This window comes from Pipistrellus hanaki, assembly GCF_964339955.1.
Source record: "Pipistrellus hanaki genome assembly, chromosome: 1".
In the NCBI taxonomy this organism is placed as follows: domain Eukaryota; kingdom Metazoa; phylum Chordata; class Mammalia; order Chiroptera; family Vespertilionidae; genus Pipistrellus; species Pipistrellus hanaki.
In genome coordinates, this window is record NC_140503.1 from 170,210,570 (window position 1) to 170,232,865 (window position 22,296).

The 22,296-nt window shown below is 41.3% G+C and overlaps 1 protein-coding gene and 1 long non-coding RNA gene across 12 annotated transcripts in view; one reads left to right on the forward strand and one right to left on the reverse strand.

The window, feature by feature from the left end:
• Positions 1–17,230, reverse strand: part of RUFY3 (RUN and FYVE domain containing 3) — a 68,164-nt gene extending 50,934 nt beyond the window's left edge. For 4 of the 11 annotated variants that reach the window (XR_014795528.1, XR_014795529.1, XR_014795530.1 and 1 more), the window contains exon 1: positions 16,803–17,227. Coding sequence is in view for 7 of the 11 variants with exons in the window: in XM_084889966.1 (XP_084746092.1) it covers positions 16,803–17,106 (304 nt within the window). In the remaining 4 variants the exon portion in view is untranslated. Of the gene's footprint in view, positions 1–3,716; positions 4,531–16,802 lie in introns of those variants that run through there. The other 7 variants (XM_084889963.1, XM_084889969.1, XM_084889966.1 and 4 more) reach the window with 6 other exon arrangements.
• Positions 17,231–17,725: 495 nt separating this feature from the next.
• On the forward strand, positions 17,726–19,915 carry LOC311625835. Its single transcript, XR_014795569.1, has 3 exons — positions 17,726–18,011; positions 18,437–18,522; positions 19,214–19,915. It is a non-coding gene; the product is annotated as an uncharacterized lncRNA (long non-coding RNA).
• Positions 19,916–22,296: the final 2,381 nt, after the last annotated feature.

Consider the following 22,296-nt stretch of genomic DNA (forward strand, 5'->3'; position numbering starts at 1 on the left):
TTGTCCTTTGGCAACTAAGCAGCTCACACTTCTTTTATAGCCACTTCTGACATCTTTGTTTCATTTCTTTACCTTGATGGTGAACTCAAGAGGGCAAAAGCCATCTTTCTTAGTCCCTAGAACTGGACTCCTCAAGGGTTGCCCAAGAAATATTTCTGACCAACTCACAGACCAAAACACATTCCTTGTGCATTGCAGTCTATTACTATACTCACAGCTGTTTCATGTATTATAAGTTCTTTCCTTTTAAAAAAAAATCTTTTATTGATTTTTTACAGAGAGGAAGGGAGAGATAGCTAGAAACATCGACCACTTGCCTCCTGCACACCCCCTACTGGGGATGTGCCCGCAACCAAGGGACATGCCCTTGACCGGAATCAAACCTGGGACCTTTCAGTCCGCAGGCCGACGCTCTATCCACTGAGCCGAACTGGTTTCGGCTAAGTTCTTTCTTTATACATAACAGTATAAATGCCAGTTATGTTAAATGAACATTAAAATAAAATACAACTACCAGGGAGAAATTGCAGTTATGAAATAACAACATATGAAGTCTGCCATCATGTACAGTGCTCTGAAGCCAAAGTCGTGAGCAAAGGTTTTCAATGTCTGTCCAATAGATCACTTCTTCATAGTCCTCCCTTTATCTGTATTTGAGAAGGAACTTTTCTAAGTAAAAAAAGTAATTTTAAAGCTTATAGTTGTCTTTGTAACCAAATAGTATGCTTTGTTTAATTAAACTGATTATCCTTGCATCACCTCTCAATATCGAATTCCCCATCTTTAAAAGGTTAATAGGAAAACAAGCATTTCTTACTCCATTTTATTTTTAGCTAATTATTTTCTTGTTTATTGTCCGAGAAAGGATAATGCTAAAACTTGAATTTAAACTACTAATATTCACCTTAACAGTGTTTCAAAATGTTAGATATAAAAACAAGATACATTAAAATGGCAATGTATTTATCAATTTGGCTTCAAACGCTGCAGTTCAAACCTCTGCTCCATGAATAACTATTACACAAAAAACTAGGTATATAAGGATTAACACTGTGAAAGCATTAACTCTCTCAGTTAATCCTCTTAACTTATTATCAGGGAGAAACCACTCCTAACTACTTGCTACTCCCTAGCTCAGCTAGCTCTCGGTGCACTGTTTGAGATGCACTTGCTGTATCTGGTTGGTGATTACCCAGCTATCACACAAGGTCCAGCCCAAGTCTCTTTTTCTTGATGAAGCCTTTCCTGAACCTTCTCCTCCCCTGTGGAATCAATCCTAGGCTTTTGTCTTTAAAAGAAATGTACTCATAATAAAGGTTTGTAGACTTGCTCCTGGTTTTTAAAATAAATGTATTTAAAAAATAGACAGAGATAACCTCCTTGACCACCAATAAGCATGAAGATAATAAAGTGAATATTTTTATTCCCACGTTTTTAAAGGTTAAGCCAGGCAGAAACTAGGTCCTAGCCTACACTGTGGACTGCAGAGAAGGGCAGGGACTGTTTTCAGAGAACAGAAGTTGGAAACCACAAAGCTTCTATTGCTGAGGCTGCACCGCCTATATTATTATTTTCAGAGGGTACATTTTGCTTTGTGCCCACTTTCTTTTGTGGGAGTCAAGGGGCTCCACTGTAGGACCTATGTGGTGAGATGACTTTCCCTCTGCGGATCACTGAAGCATTCTATGAATACTCCCGTGTGTCCAGGCGCTAGGAGCTCCATTTTGTCAACAAGGTGAGGTTGACATTATCACTGGCCTGGTCACCACCCCTTAAATGCTGATAGCTGAATTAAACCTAACAACTGTCACTGGTATCAATGTTAAAGCAGACATTTCTTGGGCCCAAATGACTGTTTATACATCCAGAATTAGCCAGTGGAGCAAGGAAATAAAAGTACCAACTGGCCCCCTAGTTCACCAAACCTTCAGATGCTGTCCTGCACCTGGGCTTTCTTTTATTATTTCTATTTTCAACCATTTGAAATTCTTGGCTTTTCTTGCCAAACTTAAGGCAAAATTCCGAAGTTCATTGTCAGCATTTTCTATTTCCTTCACATCCTCTATTGCTGATTCTAAGGGGTTGGGAACTTCTCATCTGTCTGTTTCCTTAATCAAAGGATGTGCCACTTTTAGTTTAGGTTACAGCTCTCTTCTGTCACAGATTTCTTCTTTACAAAATAAACGCTAACATAAGCCAAATAGCTCACTTTTGCTCAGTCATAGGAATTGTGCTCATAACACAAATATGTACTCAAAGTACTAAAATTGTTCAGAACTATTTTTGAGACAGTGATACATTGGATTTTACGATTAAGGGAATATTTCACATTGCACAACTTCAAAATGCATGGGAATACTTTTTAAAACAAAATATGCCAATAGAGATATTTGGTAAAAGATTTCTTGGTAGCCTGCTAAAAATGTATTTTTCATCCCCAAAGCCTGTTTTAAAAATACTGTCATTGTGTGGAATTCCAGCTGCTGTCTTCTACCTTGTGCATTCTGTAACTCAGAGCTAAAGGAAGCAGCCAACTGACAAACCAATTGTTCCAAGATGCAGAGGGTCTTAAAAACTACTTAAACACTGCCCTTAAAGCCACACCCCAGATGACTGCTTTGTGTTCTGTGAGGTTAACCCTTTCTAATACTTGCTCAAGGCTAAATCTAACTGGGAAAATAAAATTCTTAGCAGACACAATGGGTGAAATCTGAGTCATGGAAAGATTGCAAGGCCAGGTCAAGGGCAGGGAATCACTTTTCCCCAATGCAGTCTGCTATGTGCACTTTCCCTCTACCCACTTGCAGATGATTTGCCTAAACATCAGGAAGAGGTTTATGAAGAATTTCTCTCATTTGTGAGCATGTCTCTCTTCATTATTTTAGGGGTACAGAATAAACACTAGCTAAGAGGCCACTACTGCATTAAAAAACACGCTCACAACAAACTAACTTGGAGCTATGACTCAAATTAATTCTCTTCCTTATGGTATTAAGAGAATTAAGCTAACAACCTCTCACAATTTAGAAAGTGACAAGTCAAGAGTACACAAGTCTCAAAGGTAGTGACAATGGAAAATTTGGGTCATCATAGTGACCACAAATAATTTGCAAAAAGCAATGGCCAAAAGACTCCATGGGTAGGGATTACCTTATTAATCATGTTTAACCTTTTCAGCCATTATGCTGTTTTAAGAACCATAATCATTAAATAAGTACGGAATGTAAAACTGCTTTCTCATCTAACCTAACAATTCATATTATTTAAAAAAATGATGTTTGACCAAATATTTTTCTAGATATCATAGCCTGTTTAACATTATATCTGATGATACGATATTCCTTGCTTGTTTCAACTGTATCATGTACAATTATAATTAGGCTGTCCTAACTTATTCTATTAAGAGTCACTGCGATTTCTATAGTAGTTCAGTATATAATCAAAGTTAATAAGATTTTTTATTACTGATGAGGGTCAGATGTGATAAATGACCTCAAATGTTCTCTTCAGAGGCTTAAAGACAAAGAACTCTAAGCAAGCACCAGCATCTTTTGCAAGGATACTTTAGGGGGCAGGGAAAATATTTATTTCCCAATAAAGTACAGAAGGTCGTTAACAGTTAAGAGTAAGGTTTCCTCCTGCCTGTCCCTGGCCCTCCCAGCCTGCTGTAACAATGAGGGTGCTGGTGAGATACTATGAACAAGGTCTGACCATACCTTCATGGGTAGGCTCTGGGTCAGGCGTAAGTGAGATGTCATCCAGCTCTCGCAGGCAGAGCCATTCTCCATCCATAGACACTCGGAATTTGCAAAGGTAGATGGTCTCCATGGCAGCCTGTGTGATCTTGTCAGTGGTGGGGGTAGGCATATCGGTTGGAGGCGTCAGAGCAGACATGATGACTCAGCTGGGACCACAACACACACACAAACACACACACACCCCCGACAAAAATAAAACCTTCTTGCCAAAACCCCCCAAATCCAAGCTCTGGAACAAAGCTCTCAAGGGGTGCAGGAGGTTAAAAAAGAACACACACAAGGAACACTATCTTATGGTTTAAGAACCAACTGTTCAAGAAAAACAATTCTATACTATCTTTTCCCATAGACAGTTTCTACCACATAACAAAATAAAACGATGTTGTCTTCTCTCAGCTTCACTGCTTTTATCTTCCCTTCCCTACCCCGTCTTCTTCAGCTGAGCTATAGGCTTTAAATCCTGCACAGCGGATGCCACCTGAGCTGGCTTTAAAAAACTGGCCTCTGCATGAGTGAAAAATCCTCCTCCTTTGTGCAGGAAAAAAAAATACAAAAGGAAAAAAAAAATGAACAAAATTTTCAATCTAGCTTTAACAAAATCCTGAACTGCAGAATCACTTCCAGGATCTGCTCAGATGAGCCGAGATGCTGAGTTCTGACAGGATTGGTTGTGCGCAGTAAGCAGGGTGTTGACCAAAATGGCTGACTAATGAACTGAATTGAAAATCCAGGCTCATGTGACCAGCTGCTCTGAACGCAGGGCGAGCAATTCCCAGGATGCTTTATAGATGCTGCTGATGCAGGAAGAGCAATTAGGCTGCTTGCTCTCATCCTGCACAACCCACTTCCAGACTGTGCTAGTCAAACCGTGATCAGGCATAACACAATGCACAGATCCTCATCAATTCCCCTCACTTTAGGATAAAGGCTGGACAATTAACATAAGAGGCAGTTAGATTAATTTAACAAGCACATAGTCCACATCTCTTTTATCCTTATATACCTAGATATTAAAATTCTTTTTTTATAATCTGTTTTTATTTTATTTTTAATATATTTTTATTACTTTCAGAGAGGGGAGAGAGATAGAAACATCAATGATGAGAGAGAATCATTGCATGCTCCCCAATGGAGACTGAGCCTGTAACCCGGGCATGTGCCCTTGACCGGAACTGAACCTGTGACCTGAGTCTGCAGGCTGATGCTCTATCCACTGAGCCAAACCAGCTAGGGCTAGATATTAAAATTCTTTACTCTGCTAAAGGTGGTGTTTTAAGAAAAGATAAAGCAGATTTTCAATTTAAATATTATACTCTCAGGCATTTGTAATTTCCTTCTCCAAAGCACAAAAACCTGACATTTTACACTTGACAGAAATGCAAGAAAAAAAACCCCTTGATGTTAAAAAGTAAAATCCTTCCTGATTAATGCCAATTTCACCTCCTATTAATACTTCTGTATTTACCAAGTTTATGTACTAAGCATGTACTGTGTTTCTAATCAGAAGATATAACTATGTTACATTTTTAAAATTCTCCCATCCTAGAACACCCTAAGGACACATTTTCATATTCTTTTAAACCAGCCGACCAACTCACCCACTGACCCATATGCATATCTGTACTATCCAAGCAGACGTTTATACTGTACGTTGCTTTCTAGGCTACATAAATAACAAGGAGATAAGGGATGATAAAGATTTTCTTTGATAGTGTTCTGGATGATTGAAAACAAGATTTTTTGTTTTTTGTTTTTGTTTTTCTATTTAAGGATCTGGTTGTAAAGAGGAACATACAACTTTAAGAAATATATCCCAGCCCTAACTGGTTTGGCTCCGTGGATAGAGCGTTGGCCTGCAGACTGAAGGGTCCCAGGTTCGATTCTGGTCAAGGGCATGTACCTGGGTTGCGGGCACATCCCTAAAAGAGGATGTGCAAGAGACAGCTGATCGATGTTTCTAAATAGCTCTCTCCCTTCTTCTCTGTAAAAAATCAATAAAATACATTTAAAAAAAAAAAGAAATAGATCCCAAGATGATCTATTTCATTCTACAGATTTATCAGAGGGATATCTTGATTTACTAATTTTTGAAAACTAAAAGAAAAAATTCTCCTAGAACATTATTAAAATTTCATAAATGCTTTATCCTAATGTGAAATTAAGGTCAATGAAAAAATGCTAAGATCCAGATTCTGTAGGTAAACGAGCATTATATTGTTAGAGGAAGGTAAACTGGTATAATGTAAAAAATGTATATAAGTATACACATATTTAAAATTAGGAAGAAATTCTAATTCCTAAGTTACTAAGGAAAATAAAATATTCCAGGTTTACTCATTTCTGTTTAAATCTCTTTCAACATTATCCTACATCTGGACCCAGTGCTATTCATTCATTCATTCATTCATTCATTCATTCATTCAATATTCACTGAGAGTACTCTAGGTTGCGAGGAAGCAATCCAGACAGTGGGCATGCAGTAGTAAGACAAGATCACCTTTGAGGATGCAGAATTTGCATATCCAAATACTGAACACAAGCCTTCATTTAACACATGTAATTACAGTTTGATTTCTTTCTAGCTATACATTTACATATTAAAGCTGAAAGGGGATAGAGTTTCACTTTAAGCCATGCAATACCTCAAAACACAGTAAACATTCATGTAAAGTCTTACACTGAATAGTTCCTGGAACCACAATGCCAAACAGGCCTGGCTATTTGTATAGATGACATCAAGATTCTAGGTTACTGATACAGTCTTAAAATACAGAACAGTGAATTCCTAAGTAAACCTGAATGCTGTGGGGTTGCCTGTAGTCTACCCATACCCCAATTCAGTCTGTCACAAACCACAAGCAATCAATCCTTTTACTAACCAACCAATCTACTAACCCCTGACTAGGGGATTCAGGTTGATTACAACATACCAGGAATAGAACACCCAGGTTAATAATCAGAGAAACTTGGTTACCTTTCCTTACACAGGCCCTTCTCAAAAGTCAGCTAGAGGACACACGAAGGGAAGTCAAAAGCAACTAAAATTTTGCCAAGGAGAGAAAAACCAGCCCACACTGGTTTTCCTTGAGTTTCCCAGATCTATCTGTCTGAGGAGGAATTAGCAGGCATTTCAAAAGAACTGTGGGTGGGCAGGAAAACCCATATTTCCACTATTAGTAATACCTGTTTGCAGGTGAACACCTTTGAGTTTTCAGCATGAACAGTTAGTTACTCACCGTCTCTAAGCAATGAATTTACTACAAAACAATCACTATTTGTAGAAGACTAATAAAATATAATAATTCTAAATATTGGTGAATACCATTTTTACATGTGAGTCCTTACAAGTACACATATTAGCTTAGAATATAAAGGCAATATTAAGTCATCAGTAAGACATATAAACCTTGATCTTTTTTTCTTATATTCTCATTTTTCCTTATAAACATACTAATTACATGATGTAGTGAACTATTTTCTCATTTAATCCCACTTGTGAATAAAGGCACATATTTGTAAACAACTGTGAGGAGGGTTGGGGTAGTCTGTGGCCCTAAACAGAATTAATAGGCCTATGTGAAGTGCAAACCCAAGATGATGAGCTAATACTATGTTCTAGCTGTTCATGTAGCTCATCTTTTCCACATTACAGCTGATTCAAAGCAAACAAGATTCACATTTCAAACTTGGAAGTGACATTTGGGCATAACATTTACTATATATTATAAAGACTGATTTGTTATGCCCAAATGTCTCTGTTATAGTATATGGAAAAATTATTGCTTAAGGTAACAATCATTTATTGAATTTCTACTTTCTGTAGGAGGTTTTATAGATACTGTAAAAAAATCCTCACAAGAATCCCGCAAAATAGATATTGATATGCCCTTTTTTACATACAAGGAAACCAAAGGTAAGCCAGTGACTGGCCCAAGATCACACAATTAGTGAGGGGCCGGTCTGGGATTTCAAACTGCTTGTGTGTTGATGCCCCAAAGTCCATGTTTCCTTCTATGCTTTGCAACTTTAGCGCTCCATCCCAAAAATTACATTTTTACGCAGGGAAAATAATAAGACATAAAGCAAAACCAACCAACCAAACAAAAAACAAAGCAAAACAAAAAACAAACCATAGGCAAGGTCCTCATGAAATTTCCTAGACATGAATTTCAACAAATTTAAGATTTGAAAAAGAGGACATTTCTATCAGCTTTTACACTTTACACCTTAATGCTTCATAAACCATATATTCCATTTATTCACCCTTATACATTTAGCTCAGGTTTTTAATAAGTGGCATTTTCTGAGAAGCTGAGAACTCAGCATAGATCTTTCCTGTAGTGTGCAATCATTTCTAAATATGGCATAAAATCATCTTTTTTAAAACATTACTACAAATATACAGTTGCCTCAACAATAGATTTAGCTTCAGTTATCTTCTTCTTCTTTTTTTTTTTTTTTTTAACTTGAAGAAAGGGTTTCATGTACTTTACAACCTTCTAAGCCTTTCACTCAACATTGTGTTTCTAAGATTTTTCCACACTGTAGGTGTGGTGGCTGTGATTTATCCTTTTGGCTACTGTATTTTAAGGTAATATTCCACTATATGTATAAACAATTTTCTGATTCATTTCCATGCTAGTGAGCATTTGGGTTTTTTATATATTGATATTTTTTTCATTTTAAATGATATTATGTACTTTTCAGAAATAAGATTTCTTACAGGTATGCCAATTCTTCCAAAAGGTTTGAGGGTAAGAGACCATTTCACTTATTTCTTTTATTGTTACTTGTCTCCTTTTACTTAGTTCCTATTCTGTAAATAATGGTGCTTCTTAAAATTTGTCACCCTTTGGAACTAAATCAGTCTGTAAATATCACAAGTTATGCTGCCCAAGGCTTCTTGTATCATAGTTTTAAAATTTAAGAAGAAAAACCTCATCTTCTCTCCCCCGCTCCCCACCCTTTTACTAGTTGCTATTAGCACAAAATGGTTTCCTTTGATGAATTATTGTGATAATGACATTGGTAGAAAGCCCAGATGTTTTGCTAAATTGTAAGATTATTCAATGGAATGATCATGATTTATTCGCATGCTCTAGTCCACCCTCCCTCTCACTTCCTTCTCTTTTTCAGACAAAAATCCATTATGTTTACCTCTGATGCTGCTAATATTTTTATAATTTTAGGTTTATACATTTGGTGGACTCAGTACTACTTAGTGGATATTAACCAAGGATGGTAATAAGTATTTTAAAATAGTTACAAATGAGAAGCTGGGTAACTATTTTGTTAGAAACAAACACCATCAGAAGTATTACAAAGCATAATCTTATTACTAGTTAAAATTAACCAGAATAAGTCCTGGCTGGTATGTCTCAGTTAGTTGGGCTTCATAACCTGCACCAAAAAGTTACTGGTTCAATTCCCAGACGGGACACATGCCTGGGTTACAGATTTGATCCCCAGTGGGGGATGTGCAGGAGGCAGCTGATCGATGAGTCATTCTCATATATCAATGTTTCTATCTTTCCCTTTCTATCTCTCTAAAAAATCATTTAAAAGCCTTTAATTAGAAACACTTAACCAGAATAACACCAGAAATAACTATTACCTTAATAACTAAACCTGATTTCATGGCTAAATGGCAATGATTTAGAGATGTCGAGCTACCAACAACTTAGTAGATAATCTTGGAAAAGTTATCCTCTTGTCTCAATTTACCCAGTTATAAAATGAAACTAAATAACTAGCTGCACAAAGACCCTGGGCTCCAGGAGAACTTTGTCTATTTTGCACACCATTACACATCAGCTTAAATAGGCCTACCGAATACCAGAGTCTCAATAGATACTGGTATGTAACTCTAAAATACTCCATATTCTTGCAGTGGTATTATTTCCACCCTCCCGTTTCACTTCAACCATGAAAACCAAGTTTTATAAAAGTAAGCTATATTTATGCCAGGTCATCCTAACACAGGCTTTATTCGTTTGTACCTGACAGAATCATTCATGTAACATGAATAGGGCACCTACTATATACTAGCCACTAGGAATATGAAGGAAGAACAAGGCAACAGACAAGAAAAAGACAATTACAGGTGTCTTAGGAATTCCTAAGTCCTTGGCACACAGATGGCTATTCCGCTTTGTTTTCATACATAACTATTTTCTCTACCAAACTGGCGACTTGTGAATTTCACATTCATTCACTCACTCACTCAATTTTAGCAAATAGGGCTTTGCTCAATAGAACAAGGAACTGGAGGGTTGCTGCTGCCTGAAAAGGAGTCTCTAATTTAGGACACGATTCCTGTTATGGGGAGGCAGGCTGAGGGAGCATGTGGACTCTGGAGTCAGAATGCCCACAGTGAGTCCTCGATCCACCACTCAGAAGTTGAGAAACCTTGGCAACTCACTTGTATCTGGGCCTGTTTCTTCACTGATGAAATAGGGATAGTAACTTAACTCAGATTAAATGAAGCAATGTGAGTAAGATGCTTAGCGCGGAGCTTGACACAAAGCACATGTCAGCATTATCATCATTATTAGTGCTTTTGTTTTCTAGAGTTGGGGGAGGAGGGGGCAAAAACCCTAATGTCACATGAAATGAAAATCAATAAGGATGAATGTTCATGGGACTGTGACAGAGGAAAGTGAAAAGGAGATCTGATCAAAGGGTACGCTGGGGCCTCTTTTGGGTTTTGAGGAAGGAAGAAGAGAAGGGTCAGAATTTTACCAGCATTCACATCAGACCAGATATCTTAAGTTCATAAAAAGGCAAGGGAAGGAGATGAATGTCTGTGGGGAAGTCCTAACCAGATTCTAGAGGAAGAACTGTATCTAAAAGCCAGTACGCTGAAATAATTTCTCCTGCTTTTTGAGATGGGAGGAGGGCTTAGAGAGGTCTCCTGCTACTAATGTGTGGGGAACAAACCCCAGCCTGTAGAACCCCCCCCCTCAAAAAAAAAAATCAAGAAGTCAGAAGGGCTGAGGATGGACCTGAGCTGGTGCTCCTAACTGGGGAGAGGGAGACTTCCTATAACCTAGGATACTATCAACCGAAAAATCAGAGAAGCACAGAGGGTGATTCAAAAAACACTGGTGATTCCTTCAATCTCTGGGGTAAAACAATCCAGTGAGGATTTTAAAAAAATTAAAAACTTCCCTCAGAAACGTAACATCTTCAGATAGTGTGTAATTGTAAATTAGTAACTACCGGAGAACTGGAAGTGAGATTTCAGAATATTGAAATGCAGGTGGGTTGAGCGTCTGGCCACTGGTGGTCAGTGCATGTCACAGTCACCGGTTGTTCAGCTGTTCGGTCAATTTGCATATTATGCTTTTATTATAGAGGATTATGCTTTGATTGGTGTATGGCCTACCAGATGACTGGGCACTTAGCATATTAGACTTTTATTATATAGGATACACTGTAAGATTTTATAGACACAGTACACATCCTAAACCCAAAAAACCTTAGGCTACTCTTCTTGCACGCACTTTTGCTACTGTCATTAGTGTCTTTTAAATAAAGTTGGCTGTGACTCAGCTGGTTAGGTGTTGTCACGTGCACCAAAAGGTTGCTGGTTCCATTCCCGGTCAGGGCTCATGCCTGGATTGCAGCTCAATTCCCAGTAGGGGATGTGCAGGAGGCATCCCATACATGTTGGGTTCTCACATATGCTACACTCTTACATGGATGTTTTTCTCTCTCCCTCTTCCTTCTTCTCTCTTTAAAATCAATAAAAAATCTTAAAAAAACAAACAAGCAAAATACAAAGTTTTTTAATTCAAAAGTAAATATTAACTTTAAAATCTCTGAGTACAGGAAGGATTCCTAAAATAAAAAGAGAATGCCTTAATATAGGGTGGGGCAAAGTAGGTTTATAGTTGTAAAAACACAAAATAGTTTATTCTTGTATTATTATTAATTACTGTATTATTTTCCATACGAACTGTAAACCTACTTTTGCTCTACCCTGTATAATCTCTCAAAGTTATTATATTAACCAGAGTTAAAAACTGAGGATTGAGTAGACAAATATTCATTGGATGAGTGCAAGTATTGTCCTGATAACAGAAATGGGAAGTCTTTTAAACACTGGTCTTAGTTGCTCAAATGGACAATCAGGAGAGCTAGGGTTCTGATAACAGGTAAATCACAGAAAGCAATATTGCACTGACTACACGGCAGCGACAAGAAAGTATTTTTATTAATAAACAGAGTATTCCTTTTTCCAAATATGCATGAGTTCTAAAGTACATATAAAAATAAAAGGTAAAAATAAAAACTCAGTGTAAAACAAGAACTACTTTAAGTCAATTTCATATTTGATTAAATATACAACAGTTATCTTTTACTAATCTGAAATGTCCTTGGTGAGTGACTGGTCTTTAAATGCAGTGGGTGGAAGTGGGCCCTGGCTGGTGTGGCTCAGTTGGTTGTTGTGTTGTCCCATACACTGAAAGGTGGTGGGTTCGATTCTGGTCAGGTCACATACCCAGGATGCAGGTTTGATCTCGAGGTCAGGGTGCATGTGGGAGGCAACCAATTCATGTTTCTTTCTCTCTCCCTTCCTTTCTCAAAAATCAGTGAAAAAGCATGAGGATTAAAAAGAATAAATAAACACTGTGGAAGTGGGACTCTGGCATTTTCCCAGTAATTTTTCTGAGCACTTACACACACACACACACACACACACACACACACACACACCAATAAATTATTTCAGAAATAAAGATCATGAACAGCTATTAGAATTTTAATGCTAACAAACTGTGCCATACACCTACTGTTATTATAGGGAGGAATCAAATAAAATCAACTGAAGTTGAAATTAATATCCAGTAGTTATACTGGCCAACAGTTGAAAAATTCTTCCACTTTAAATGCTGTACCACAATCATTATACAGAGTTAAAACGAACTGATAGGCCCAGCTGGGGTGGCTCAGTGGTTGAGCCTCAACACATGAACCAGGAGATCAGGGTTTGATTCCTTGTCAGGCACATGCCCAGGGTTGTGAGCTTAATCCCTTGTAGGGGGCATTGAGGAGGCAGCTAACCAGTGATTCTCTCTCATCACTGATGTTTCTACATCTCTCTCCCTTCCTCTCAGAAATCAATAAAAACATATTTAAGGAATAAACAGCAGAAGCCGATTTGGCTCAGTGGTAGAGCGTCGGTCTGCGGACTGAAAGGTCCCAGGTTCGATTCCGGTCAAGGGCATGTACATTGGTTGCGGGCACATCCCCAGTAGGGGGTGTGCAAGAGGCAGCTGGTTGATGTTTCTCTCTCATCGACGTTTCTAGCTCTCTATCTCCCTTCCTCTCTATACAAAAATCAATAAAAAAAAGAATAAACAATTATCTATCTTATATAATAAAGAGGGAATATGAAAATGGACCCTCAGACCGTAACAAAGATGGCGGCCCCCATGGGGCTGGCTGCTCCAGGCACCTGCCTGCCACAGTTCCTGCAGTCCCGTGGGGTAGGGTTGGCAGAAGGCTCGGAGGCCGCCTAGAGGCCAAGCCAAGCCAAGCCAAGCCGCCCGGCGGTCCCACTTGAAAAGGCCAAGCCACCCGAGGTCCCAGATAAAGCAGCCACTGCGCTGGCCGCCTGCGCTATGGACCTGTTCGGGCGTGTGGTGCCGAGTCCCGGGCCTCTAACCCACGGCCCTCCCACCTGGGTCTGAATCTCTTTTCCTTTGAGCAACGTTTTTCCACGCATGCGTGTACAAGTTCAGGGTTTTGTTTGGTTTTGTTGTTTTTACCCCAGAGATTGAAGGAACCAGCAGCGTTATCTTTCGTGTTTTTGAATCATCCCCTGTGCTTCTCTGATTTTTCGGTTGATAGTATCCCAGGTTATAGGAAGTCTCTCTCTCCCCAGAGTTCGGAGCACCAGCTCAGGTCCATCCTCAGCCCTTCTTGACTGGGGGGTCGGGGGGCGGGGGGGGGGGAGGTGGTGAGTTCCTACAGGCTGGGGTTTGTTCCCCACGCATTAGCAGTAGACCAGTGCCTTTGTTACTGCTGTGTGTCCGGGCTTTAATTGGACAAATGCCTGGCAGTCCTGAGAAGAAGCTGCTCGGCGGTTCTGGATGCCAGCTTAGCAAAACCTTACAGGAGGACAATTCTGTCTGGCTCTCCTCAAATTTCCTCAGCCCCTACTCACCCCTCTGCAAAGGCGCATAACAAGTGAGGCCCTTAAATAAAAATCAGAGGTCTCCAGCAATGATGGGCCTCTCTCATCAGTCGTTTGGACTGGATGGCATTTGAGTATTTATCTAGGCACCATGACAGAAAAACACAAACTCAAGTCATGATCTCTGCTCTTAAATAATTCACAATCTTATTAAGCGAGTGGATGATAAAAGCACAGTAATGATGTCAGAATGTAAGGCAACAATACAGAGGAACAGAGGCTAGGGTGATTTTCCAACTATTAGTACAAAGAGTATGTGCTGTGAATTAAATTAAAAAAAAAAAAAAGTGTGGAAGTAGCTGCTTCATGGGTTTGGCATCCCTTCCTATTTTAAAGGAAGCCGAGTTTCATGTGAACTGAGTACTATGCACAGGACAAGGGAGGCCCTAAGTGTACTATGCTTTGATATTTGAGACATTCTTTATTGTTCAATGTGATTTATTTCTGTACGCCTCAGTTTTGTAATAGTTAAATTACTAGAATAATACATCTTGCTATAAAATATTACTAGAAGATCAAATGATCAGGAGACATTTATTGCTATTTTCTATAAATGAACACAATCTCTGATATGCTAAAGTTATAGGTATTATAGAAATATTCAGATAGGGAGACCTACAGGCTTGATTACAAGAAAGGTTTACTATCACAACCTAAATTTATTGCTTAGGAAAAAAAAAAAAATCAGGAAGCCAACTAGAAACTGAACTAAATATAAGCCCTTAAAGGGCAAATGTAAATTGGATAAGCTTCACTATTACAAGAGAAACAAGAAAAAAATTCAGATGCAAGAATGAGAAGCACACTGAATCCACTCTGAGTTGCTGCTAAAGAAAAAGAATGGTATACTATGAAATTACTTAATTGTAAAGAGATTTGTTCAAAGAGGATTTCCTAGAGTAGGTGGTATATCAAGTAATTTTTTTTTTTTTTTTTTTTTTAAATGTGAAGAGGTTAGCTAGATAAGAAAAAGGTATAAGGGTCCCAATTGCAGAGGGTGCAGGCCGGGCTGAAGCTCCCTCCTCCCAGTGAATTTCATGCACTGGGCCTCTAGTGTGTGTATGTGTGTGTGTGTGTGTATATATATATATATATATATATATATATATATATATATATATATATATATAAAAGCCTAACTGACCAGCTGACTGGTAGCTATGATGTGCAATGACCACCAGGGGGAAGACGCTCAATGCAGGAGCTGCCAAGGGACAGCAACTTTACAGAGTGCCCTCTCCTATTCTGAGACCCCTTGGGGGATGTCAGACTGCCAGTTACTGCCCGATCCCTGCAGGCCAGACAGAGGGACCCCACGTGCAGGAGGGATGCCACTCATTTCACAGAGGCCCTTGGAGCCCCAGTGCTGAGCACACCTGGCTGGGGAGGGGCCACAGGAGGTGGTTCCAGGGAGTGTTGGCCCACCAGCCACCTTCCAATTAATCTCCTTTCAATGTGCACGAATCCGTGCACCTGGCCTATAGTTCAGAAATAAAAAATTTAAGGAGAAAGATAGAGGCTGTGCTGAAAGAACAAAGCAAAAAGCTGAGCCCTTAGAACCTGAAAAGCAGTGTCGAACTCTGCTTATAAGGACTCATTTCTTCCTTGATTAGATATTCCCATAGGAAGATTTTGTAGGTAAGAAATAAAGAAATAAAAAGAAAATAATAAAGGTGACGCTGGACTACTTCTAATGGACCATAACCCAGGGGGGATCTCCCAGCACAGTTTTGGACATGTGGTATTTGTTTAAAGCGCATGAGATTTGGTAGGCAAGGAATTCGGGCCAACTTCATTCCTTCTCTTACGGTTTCTTAGGACAAATCCCTTAATACTGATCCTCAGCTTCCACATCTGAAAAAGCGGCACGGCATTTGGCTCACCGAGAGGTGAGGATTAACTATGATAATCAGCACATGCACAGAGGAAATATTCAACCAATGTTAATCTTTTCCCAGCTGATGGCTCAGGCGGCAGAACTGGCAGTCGGGATTTCTTGGCAGTGCAGAGCAATGAAAAGGTTTGCTTTGGTGCTTAAAAAAACAAACTCTAGTTGAGAAAGAAATGAGAAAGAGAGAGAGAGAGGGGGGGGGAGGGGAGGGGAGCGAAGGGGAGGGGAGAGTAGGGGAGAGGAGACAGACGGACCCCCTTATTACCCTAGGCAAGTAAGCGTTCCCTTTTCAGAGCTCATACAGCAAAGTAATTCACATTTACACACATATCATGCCTCGTATCTTCAGTATCTACATGTTCACATGTAAGATCTCGTCTTTTAAAATTAGATTTAACGCTCCTCCAAGAGTCCTTTATACACTATTGCCCCTCCAGGGCCCCGCTTATCACGGAGGCAGCGGGCACTGGGGACTGAGGAGCACGGAGCGGGGCTCCGGTCTCAGAGGGCGGCGGCCTCTTCGGCCGAAACACCGAGCCGCCATCCATCCCCGCCTCGTCACCTCGCGCACCGGCGGGTTCCTCTTCCCACCCGGGGCACGGCCTGCGATACCGAGCGGAGCAAACGCCCTGAAACCCTCGGCCGGGACCACGGGGACCACACCTACTCGGCGGCGGCGCGGGGAGCCCGGGGAGGCGGGCCGGACGCCGCCCCCGGCCCCGGCCTCCGGGAGGCCCGGCCCGGGACGGGGCTGGGACCGGAGCACGTGAGCCCGCGGGGAGGGCGCCGCTCGGGAGGGGGAGGCCGCGCCGGGCCGGAGCCCGCGGGGAGGGAGACTTGGGGGAAAAGGGTCGGGCGCTCGGGCCGCGGCCGCCTCTCGCCCGGACAGGCGCCTCCCGGAGCCCCCGCCGCCCGCCCCCGGCCCTCCCCGCCCCGGCCCCGCACTCACGGTGCTTGCCGCCGCCGCCGCCGCCCGGGTAGCTCAGCAGCAGGAAGGGCAGCGGGGAGCCGGGCGACGGCGGGGTCCTCCAGGCGCGCGGCTGCGGAGGCGGCGGGCGCGCCGCGAAGCCGGCGCCCCCATCGCCCGGGTAGAGCAGGAAGAAGGGGGCGGCCACCGGCGAGCCGGGCTCCGACTGCCCCCCGGGGGAGGCCGGCGGCGGCCCCGCCTCGCCCTCCGGGTCCGCGCCCCGCGCCGGCTCCTCGCCGCAACTTTCCGCGCCGGCGGCGGCGGGCGGCGCTGAGGGCTCGGCCATGCTGCTCCTCCCGCGCCGCCGCCGCCTCCTCCGCTCGCGCCCGGCCGGGAGGGGGCGGGGACCACGCGGGAGCCGCTGCCCGGCCCGGCCCGCCGCCGCCGCCGCCTTCCTCGTTGGCCGCGGGCCGGCGTCTGGGCTCCGCCGCGCGGTCTGAGCCCGCCCCGCCGGCCGAGCCAGCGGGAGGGCCGGCCCCGCCCGCCGGCCGCCTCCTCCCGGCGCTCCCGTGTGCCCGGCCCGGGGGCGGCGTGCCCGGCCCGGGGCTGGAAGGTGGCGGTGCCCCACTCCCCCCTATGGCGCGGAGGGACGAGGTGTGGGTTGAAAGCCAACTTAGCCGAAACCGGTTTGGCTCCGTGGATAGAGCGTCAGCCTGTGGACTGAAAGGTCCCGGGTTCGATTCCGGTCAAGGGCATGTACCTTGGTTGTGGGCAGCTGATCAGTGATTCTCTCTCATCGATGTTTCTACCGTAACTCTCTATCCCTCTCTGTAAAAAATTAATAAAATATATATTTTTTAAAATCCAACTTAAGCGAATTTTAGAGGTCGCCCCCCCTCCCTCCCCCCCATTAAACTGTGTCATTTGCCTAAATACATAGGACTTTAGACACCGATTCAGGGGTTTGGCTCAGGGGCTTTCGGTGAGGAAGCAGAGGTGGGCGTCGTCCTTTCGGCGCCTCCTTTGTCCCCGGGCCGGCCGTGCGGGGACCGAGCCGGGTTTGGTGGGACTTGAACCCCGGCTCCCGGCCTCCCCGGCGCCCGGGGCGTCTGAGGCCAAACAGCTTGGGATTTAGGGATCGGTGTCAGTTCCTGGCCGACCGCCTCCACTTCCCTCCCGCCTCGCCAGTAATTGGACCCTGCTGTTTTGCTTTGATTATTTAAATCAATGACTACCGATCCGGTAATTCCCGTGAGTACACATTCTCCAATAAAGACAATTTCTCGTTCCCCTCCTCATTCCGGCTCCTTGCCGCGCCCGTCCCCCGGGCACCTCCTAGCAGATGGGCTTTGTGTTCTGGTTGTAAAAATGCTGTCATGGAACCCACGTTGACTCTTAATTAAAATCGCTGTTGTGTAACGTTTTGCCCACCTGCTTTTTACTCTGGTCTGTGTTCCCCCCTGAAGAGGAAGTTTCTTCTCTAAAAGGAAAAGGAAATTATTTTTGTTATTCTCTGAAAAGCACTCTTGAAATCACAAGAAATTGCCACGTGGCCCTCACCAAATCCTTTAAACAAGCACGATTTAAAAGGAAATGTTTACAAGAAGCTAACTTCAAAGCAGCCAGAAAATGTCTTAGTAACTTTAAAGTTTTTGGCATTTCCCCTGGCCCTGTAGGTCCCAGCGCTACCACCTTCCTGAGTAACCTGTCCTCTGAGCCTGGATTCCTCTCCTGTAAGAGTTATCAGATTACTTATTCATAGGTATGTTGTGGAGGCTAAATAAGAAATATAAGCTTTTAGACAGGGTTAACAATAAAAATTAGCTACATTTTTATTATTTTGGCAAAACATGTAAGAAAAACTCGATTGAGAAAAGCCTTTTCATTATACCTTTAAAATTTTGGAAGTTTGTTGGACCTTTTCATTTTAGTTGTGGTGATGGTGAGAGTATTGATAAAAACAAAACAAAACACCCCACCACATTTGCCTTTTAAGAAGTCCAAGTTGTATAATACCCTGAAGAGAAAAATGAAAAGATCTCAGGTAAAGGTAGGTTTCAGTTATTGCAACCTGACACAAAATCCACAATTTGTTCTAAAAGTATGTTGTCTGCACCAATTTTCTCTTTAAAAAAAACTTAAAAGAAAAATTTTTTTTCAATATCAATAGTTGATATTCAATATATTAGTCTCAGGTGTACAGCACAGTGATTAGATGTTTATATAACTTGCAAGGTGATCCCCCGTTAAGTCTAGAGCTCACCTGACACCACAGTTATTATATTACCAATGATATTCTCTGTGCTGTACTTTACATCCCCTATTTTGTGACTACTAATTTGTACTTCTCAATTCCTTCACTTTTTCCATCCAGTCCCCCAACCCTGTATTATATGGTTTTAACACCCATCTTTAAGTGGATATTTTACCTTGGTGTTTGTTTTTTTTTTCAGGCAGAAATTTTGAAGTATCCTTATATTTTGTCAGGTTCCTTCAGAGATGTTCTGCATTGTTTCAGTGAAGAATCTGACAAGAATATACACTTATGCCATTGTAGGTGGAAGAGAACAGAGTCCTCACAAACCACTCTTGAGAAAGGCCAATAAGCAGCCAGGGAAGTCATCAATTTAAAGAACGAAATGCTATCTAGCCTAAGTTGCTAACTTTCTCCTTTCTAGTTAGCTAAAATACTTATAGGTATTAGAAACTTTGACATGCTGTGGGATCTTGAAGTTATTTTTTTAAAACGGCATTCTACTTTTAAAAAGTTCTATTTATACCTTATGTCATTAATTGGCAGAGTAATGAGTATAGAAAATGCTGAAATGTGAGTCTCGTAAATTTTATAGGGAACACTATTTATGAGCGTTTTCTTTAAAGGTGGATGATACTCCAAGTTCCCAGCTTCTGATGCTTTTAGCTTTTGGATCAATGATGTAATCACAGCCCTGCATAACCTCTGGTGACATAAAGGGATGATTCAGCTGCTACACAAATTTAGTGAAGCCAAGATTATAAAATTAAGCCTGAACACGACGCTCCCTCTTGAAAATGCAGAGCATCTTCCTATAGTTTTAAAGTGACAAAATTCAAGCCATGGTAAAAATCAAGCCCTATTTTCTTGTCATATAAAGCAAGGGATGTTTTTCAACTTACCTGCATTTTATTTTTATTTGTCCGTGTTTGGTTTTTTTGAAACCCTGTGATGATCTTAAGGATGGATACTTAGAATAGATTACAAAACATTTTAGAGATCAATGTACATTTAGCATAAGCTTCTTAGAGCTGTGATCAGAGAAAGTATAACACTTGAGAAGGGTTGCTATTCTTTAGTAAACAGATGTATTATGATTCCAAATAATGGTTTTCTAGAGCCGTTTATTTTTGTGTGGTACTTGGGGAAAGTCTTATTTGAAAACAAGGCAATTTAAGACTTGATGTCAAACTTCTCATTTTAATAAACGCAGGAATTTATTTGTACTAACCTATAATAATAAAAGCACAATATGCTAATTAGACTGGATGTCCTTCCAGACTAAACCGGGGCTGCAAAGGAAGCCCAGGTCTCGGTGGCCGGAGGAAGGAAGGTCTACTCTTGCACGAATTTGTGCATTGGGCTTCTAGTTAGTTAATATAAAGCCTCTGTGAAAAACGCTCTTTACAGTCCATCTTCTTTGCTTTAAAAAAAATATATTTTTATTGATTTCAGAGAGGAAGGAAGAAGGAGAGAGAAACATCAATGATGAAAATCATTTATGGGCTGCCTCCTGCACATCTCCTACTGGGGATTGAGCCTGCAAGCCGGGCATGTGCCCTTGACTAGAATTGAACCTGGGACCCTACAGTCTGCAGGCAGACGCTCTTATCCACCAAGCCAAACTGGCCAGGGCCTTCTTTGCTTTTGAATTACTAGGTTTTGATTACGGTTATTTCTATTTTGATTATTATTTGATTAGTATCCAGTATTAATTTCAAAAATACTTAGTCAATATACACCTTCTTTCCATGTTTATTGGATCTACAATGCTCTTAAGAAATACACTATTCTTTTTTTTTTTTTTTAAATGTATTTTATTTATTTTTTACAGAGAGGAAGGGAGAGGGATAGAAAGTTAGAAACATCAATGAGAGAGAAACATCGACCAGCTGCCTCCTACACACCCTCTACTGGGGATGTGCCCGCAACCAATGTACATGCCCTTGACCGGAATCGAACCTGAGACCCTGCAGACCGACGCTCTATCCACTGAGCCAAACCGGTTTCGGCTACACTATTCTTAATACAACAATGCACTCTCATTAAAAACCTTTATCTTAAACAATGTGTTTAGTCTAGGTCAAACAATGGTAGTTTTCTCTGGGTAGTAGAAATAAGGATGCATTTTTTCATTTTTCTACTCTACTGTATTTGCAAGTAGTCTATAAAAGTGTTAACTTTAGCACAATACCAGTTGAGAAAAATCAACTGGCATTTTTAAAAATATATATTTTATTGATTCTTTACAGAGAGGAAGGGAGAGGGAGAGCTAGAAACATTGAGAAACACTGACCAGCTACCTCCTGCACAACCCCCATAGGGGATGTGCCCCCAACCAATGTACATGCCCTTGACCGGAATCGAACCCGGGACCCTTCAGTCTGCAGACCAATGCCAAACCAGTTTTGGCTGTAATGAAAGTGTTAACTTTATAGTAGGAAATAATAAAATATCTTGAGAGACTATTTTGATTAAGTTTGATAATTATCTTTATGATCCTGCTAACAGCAGTTTGTGTTCCTTATGTATATTGTGGAGTAGAATTCCTACCCTATAGGAACTTATCATACTTTGTGTCTATTTATTTTTAATACCTTTTCATTTCTTAAATATGTGTGTATATATATACATATATACATATATATATATATATATATATATATATATATATATATGTATGTATGTATCTTTTTTATTGAGTTCTAAGAGGAAGGGAAAGGGAGAGATAGAAACATCAATGATGAGAATCATTGATCGGCTGCCTCCTGCACGCTCCACGCTGGGGATCAAGCTCTGACCAGGAATTGAATTGTGCCAGGCTAGTTTTAATATCTTAATAGTGTTGCTGCAAATAGTTGGTTGCTTTTGCTGACCTTCTATTAAGTTTAGTATCTACAGTTTGTTTCAATTTTCATGTGCTCTTTTTCAAGTTCTCTTCTACATCTCTCTCAAATCTGCCTCTTAATTTGTTCTCTTTGCTATAATGGAAATCATCTTTTCTTTCCTTTTTTTTTTTTTTTCCCTAGCTTGTATGCAGGAGAGTTCCAAGAAGGGGAGGAGGTGGGGGAAGAAAAGGGGGAAGAAAAGGGGAAGGGGAGAGAAACATCAGTGTGAGAGAGAACAGGCCAGGGATTCAACCTGTAACCCAGGTATAAGCCTTTGACTGGGAATCAAACCCACAACCCTTTGGCGTATGAAGGGACACTCTGACCATTTAGGCACATCAGCCAGGGCATACTTCCATTTTTGTGTATGTTCAAGCATGATGTAATTAAAAAT